We start from the raw sequence: 6,289 nt of genomic DNA, 5'->3' as shown, positions 1-6,289 counted from the left end.
GCTGTTCTTGATTCCTCCACCGAGTTATTTCACGTTCTTAGGCGAGCGTTGGTAAGCGATCTGTTGCAAATTGAAGTCACCGTCATCATCATCACGATCATCGGCAGCGGCATAATTCTCATCATCATAAGTGTCATCAGCAGAATCCTCATCGGCATCATGAGTGGCCGCGTCGTAATCATCATCATCATTAGCAGCAACAGACACATACTCAACAAAAGAATCATTAGCCGAATCAGCATCATGAGTGGCAGTATCATCATCATCAGCAGCAGCAGCAACAGTAGCAGATGCGTAATCATCAAAACTATCATCACCAGAATCATCAACATCATGAGTGGCAGCATCATCAACATCAGCAGTGTCTTGAGCAGAAGCATGACCATCAAAGCTATAATCAGTCGAATCATCATCAGCATGAGTATCAGTAAAATCATCATCAGCAGTAGAAACAGTAGCAGAAGCGTAATATACAAAATGATTATCAGCAGAACTATCAGCATCATGAGTGGCAGTAGCATTATTATCATCATCATCATCATCAGCAGAAGTAACTTTAGCAGAATTATAATCATCAAATATTGCATCAGCCGAATCATCATCAGCATGAGCAGAATCATCAAAATTATCATCATCATGAGCAATAGTATCATCAGCAGCAACAACAGCATAATGACTATCCTCATCACGATTCTCATAATCAACACCATCATCACCACCACCGCCATTATCATCACCATCATCATCACCATCATCATCACCATCACCACCGTCATCATCACCACCACCACCACCTTCATCATCACCATTATGACCACCATCATCACCACCACCATCATCATCACCATCATGACCACCACCATAATCATCACCATCATGACCACCATCATCATCACTATTATGACCATCATCATCATCATCACCACCACCACCACCAGCATCATCAGCATCATCACCACCACCACCAGCATAATCATCACCATCATGACCACCACCATAATCATCACCATCATGACCACCATCATCATCATCACTATAATGACCACCACCATCATCATCATCATCACCACCACTAGCATTATCATCACCATCATTACCACCATCATCATCATTATCACCATCATGACCACCATCATCACCATCATGAACACCATCATCACCATCATGACCACTACCATCATCATCACCATCATGACCACCATCACCATCATCACCACCATCATCATCATCACCATCATGACCACCACCATCATCATCATCACCACCATCATCCCTATTATGACCACCACCTTCATCATCACCATCATGACCACCATCATCATCACCACCAGCATCATCATCACCATCATGACCGCCATCATCATCATCATCAACACCATCATGACCACCATCATCATCATGACCACCATCACTATCATGACCACCACCATCATCATCACCATCATGACCACCATCATCATCATCACCACCAGCATCATCACCATCATGACGGCCATCATCATCATCATCACCATCATGACCACCATCATCATCATGACCACCATCACTATCATGACCACCACCATCATCATCACCATCATGACCATCATCATCATCATCACCACCACTACCAGCATCATCAGCATCATCATCACCACCACCACTAGCATAATCATCACCATCATGACCACCACCATAATCATCACTATCATGACCACCACCATAAACATCACCATCATGACCACCTTCATCATCATCATCACCATCATGACCACCACCATAATCATCACTATCATGACCACCACCATAAACATCACCATCATGACCACCATCATCATCATCATCACCATCATGACCACCATCATCATCACCATCATGACCACCATCATCATCATCACCACCAGCATCATCATCACTATCATGACCACCATCATCACCACCATCATAATCATCACCATCATGACCACCACCATCATCTTCATCACCACCATCATCACTATTATGACCACCACCACCACCTTCATCATCACCATTATGACCACCATCACCACCACCATCACCACCATAATCATCACCATCATGACCACCACCATAATCATCACCATCATGACCACCACCATAATCATCACCATCATGACCACCATCATCATCATCACCATCATGACCATCATCATCATCATCATCATCGCTATTATGACCACCACCATCATCATCATCATCACCACCAGCATCATCATCACCATCATGCCCACCATCATCATCACCATCATGACCACCATCACCATCATGACCACCACTATCATCACCATCATGACCACCATCACCATCATCACCACAATCATCATCATCATCACCATCATGACCACCAGCATCATCATCATCACCACCACCATCATCACTATTATGACCACCACCACCACCACCATCATCATCACCAGCACCATCATCATCACCATCATGACCACCACCATAATCACCACCATCATGACCACAATCATCATTATCACTATTATGACCACCACCATCATCATCATCACCACCAGCATCATCACCATCATGACCATCATCATCATCACCATCATGACCACCATCATCATCATCATCACCATCATCATCATCACCATTATGACCACCATCACCACCACCATCACCATCATGACCACCACCACCATAATCATCACCATCATGACCATCATCATCATCACCACCACAACCAGCATCATCAGCATCATCATCACCACCACCACCAGCATAATCATCACCATCATGACCACCACCATAATCATCACCATGATGACCACCACCATAATCATCACCATCATGACCACCATCATCATCATCACCATCATGACCATCATCATCATCATCGCTATTATGACCACCACCATCATCATCACCACCAGCATCATCATCACCATCATGCCCACCATCATCATCACCATCATGACCACCATCACCATCATGACCACCACCATCATCACCATCATGACCACCATCACCATCATCACCACAATCATCATCATCATCACCATCATGACCACCACCATCATCATCATCATCACCACCATCATCACCATCATGACCACCACCATAATCACCACCATCATGACCACCATCATCATTATCACTATTATGACCACCACCATCATCATCATCACCACCAGCATCATCACCATCATGACCACTATCATCATCATCATCATCACCATCATGACCACCATCATCATCATCATCACCATCATGACCACCATCACCATCGTGACCACCACCATCATCATCACCATCATGACCACCATCACAATCATCACCACCATCATCATCATCACCATCATGACCACCACCACCACCACCACCATCATCATCATCATCACCATCACCACCACCAGCATCATCACTACCACCACCATAATCATTACTACCATGACCACCACCATCATCATCACTACCACCACCACCATGGGTAGGGTGGCTGTTGCCCAGCCCTGCCCACTACTCGCCACGTGCCTTTTGAATTCGCTCTGCGCCAATGTTGCTGCTGCTGTTGTTGTGTAGCCTTGAACAGACTGCTGGGGCAAGTGCTGTTAGCGAGCACCAGCTATGAAGGAGACACAGACAAAGGTCCCCTATGTAGCTTTGAACAGACTGTTGGGGCAAGTGCTGTTAGCGAGCAGCAGCTATGAAGGAGACACAGACAAAGGTCCCCCGTGTAGCTTTGAACAGACTGTTGGGGCAAGTGCTGTGAGTAGCGAGTAGCTGCCACCCGTGGCACCTGGGGTCTGTCCCGTGACCTCTCGCTACCAGCGGGCGTTCGACACTTCACGTGGCCTTAAAGTGCACCTGGCCTGGCACTTACCAATATTATTATTTTCTTTTTGGAACGCATCTACTACCGCAACGCAGCGGCACGCACGGAACTCACGAACGCGACTGAGCCGACAGTCGTATCTCGAGATGCTGCTATCCAGACAAGGCCTGGGATGACGGTGATGCTACATAAACGTTAAGATGTCCCCATCAAGAAATGCCTTGTGTGTATACTCGTCACATCGGAATTAAATTAAACCGTTATAGAGAGTTATTTTGTCGTAAGCTCAAAGTTGTCTGTCTTACAGGCAAACTTGATTTTAAGCTTTCGTGACTGCAGGAATCCATACTGTCCTTTCAGTAAAGTCACGTGGGTAGAATGTCTGCTTCTTCGTCCGAGAGTCGGTTTGATTATTGGGCTTTGTGGCGAGATGTTAACTCCCTCACCTGGTATGCAGGAGGTTCGTGGGTCCGATCCCGATGCTGACGTCTGTTGTATATTGGAAGTTTGCATGTCTCTCCCCCCTCCCCCCCTTCCCCGTGGTAGCGTTGATTTTTTTCCGGGATTAAGAAGGTCCGTGGGTTCAATCCCAACTCGGACGTCTGTTGTATATTTGGATTTTGCATGTCTCTCTCCCCGTAGTTGTGTGGAATTCTTTCTCTGGCTCCTCCGTTTTTTCCCCCCTCCACATTCACAAAAAGTGCGTCTCGATATATTTGGCCGCCATGAATGTACACGTGATGATAATTCACTTCGTCGGAGCTATCATTCGTGATAGCCGGGTCGCGTCTGACAATTATCTATATTTAGCTCGGTGGGCCTTACCTGGTCGAATGAAAAAAAACGAACTTTAGTTTTTAGTTCGTGGTCTAAATGCGGGTGTAGGCGAAGCGTGGTATGACAACGTTTTGCCCAAACGATCTTCTGAAAGCCTCCAGCGCCCACCGAAAACCCACCACGACTTCGCCGCCCACTCTTTTCTCTTTTCTCCCAGACATGGACTTCAACTCGTCCCAAAATGGCACCGTGGCAGTCGACGACCCCTCGTCGGACCTCATCTTCATGGTCACGCTCTTCCGAGACCCCCCCTCCGCTCGCTACTCGGCCTTCGCGGCCCTCCTCCTCATCTACGCCTTCACGGTGGCTGCCAACGCGATGCTGGGCCTGGTCATCTACCTCGAGTCGAACCTCCACCGGCCCATGTACGTCCTCATGGCGCTGCTGGCGATCACCGACGTCGTGGAGTCGACCACCGCACTGCCGAGGATCATGGCCAACCTCGTCGCTTCGAATCTCATCCCCATTCCCGAGTGCATTGCACAAATGTTCTTCTACCACGTAACCATCAGGGTGCAGTCGTTAATCCTCACCACCATGTCCGTGGACCGCTACGTGGCCATCGTCCACCCGCTGCGCTACCACTTGATCATGTCCAACTCCCTGGTCTTCAAGGCCTTCCTGGCGACCGTGGCGCTTGCGGGACTGCCGATCTTCGGCTACGTGGCCGTGGTGGTGCGCCTCAACTACTGCCGCATGAAGGTCACCTCCTCGCCCAACTGCCACAGCAGTATGCTCCTCAACCTGTCGTGCAGCGACCCCTACCCCAGCGTAATTTTCAACTACATCAACATCACCACGGGAATCATCTTGCCCCTCCTCATCGTCGTCCTCATGTACCTGCTCATCCTGCTCGAGTGTCGCAAGCCGCATTTGCGAGAGGGCAAGGGTAAGGCCATCCACACGTGCGTCACGCACATCTTCGTGATCACCGTCTTCTTCAGCTCCATCCTCTTCACGTTCGTGAGTGGCCTCAAGCTGCAGACCTCCATCCCTGGGGACCTGCGCTCCCTGCAGACCCTCCAGTACGTTCTGCCGCCAGTGCTCAACCCGGTCGTCTACGGCCTCCGCACGGCCGAGATCCGACGCGCTTTGGCCAGGCGCCTTGTCGGGCGTGTGGTGCCCGGTGAATCCAAGATGCTGCGGTCTTAAATCAATTCATGAGCATTTTCGTTCTCTTTTATCATGTGCACCAACAGGGGCTTGTGCACAAACACGTCCACGTTGACGTCTACGTACACCTCTTTTAACCCCGCCCCCCCTCCCAATACGTTCCATTCATTGGCTACCACATTCTGATAAGCTCCCGCCCCCTACTCCCCCTTAACTTGTATTTAAGAACTTGCATCTTGGAATCCCTGCCTCGCTTGATACAGCAAATCTGGCTGTGACGGTCCCACCTGATGACGGAGACTTGTGTTGCCTCCGAAACGTCGTGATTTTTATTATTTTATATGTATTAATTTTAATTTCATTTTTGTAACCTATGTGACTTTACCGAAAAAACTAAGAGTATAGAGAGAATACCACCACGACAGGAATACATTGCTGTCAACACATACGGTTTAGCCGTATTCTTGTACAGGAAAATTGAGTTTTCAGGTCCATACGGCATACAGCCCTTGCAAGACAGTAAGTCTATTTGTTTGTGTTTCTCGCTTGTAATGA

The 6,289-nt window shown here is 48.1% G+C and overlaps 1 protein-coding gene across 1 annotated transcript; it reads left to right on the top strand.

The window, feature by feature from the left end:
- The first annotated feature begins 4,780 nt into the window (after positions 1-4,780).
- On the top strand, positions 4,781-5,773 carry LOC133360932 (olfactory receptor 8H1-like). Its single transcript, XM_061579817.1, has one exon. The coding sequence runs from the start codon at positions 4,781-4,783 to the stop codon at positions 5,771-5,773; it is 993 nt and encodes a 330-aa protein (XP_061435801.1).
- The last annotated feature ends 516 nt before the right edge of the window (positions 5,774-6,289 follow it).

The sequence above is a fragment of the Lethenteron reissneri genome, chromosome 70 (genome assembly GCF_015708825.2).
Source record: "Lethenteron reissneri isolate LAM-NWPU_2019-01 chromosome 70, ASM1570882v1, whole genome shotgun sequence".
Taxonomy (NCBI): domain Eukaryota; kingdom Metazoa; phylum Chordata; class Hyperoartia; order Petromyzontiformes; family Petromyzontidae; genus Lethenteron; species Lethenteron reissneri.
The sequence above is the reverse complement of the archived record's forward strand: the minus strand, read 5'-3'. Positions and strand labels throughout refer to the sequence as shown.

Coding starts and splice junctions, on each gene's coding strand:
- LOC133360932 (XM_061579817.1), top strand. CDS start 4,781: ATGGACTTCAACTCGTCCCAAAATGGCACCGTGGCAGTCGACGACCCC.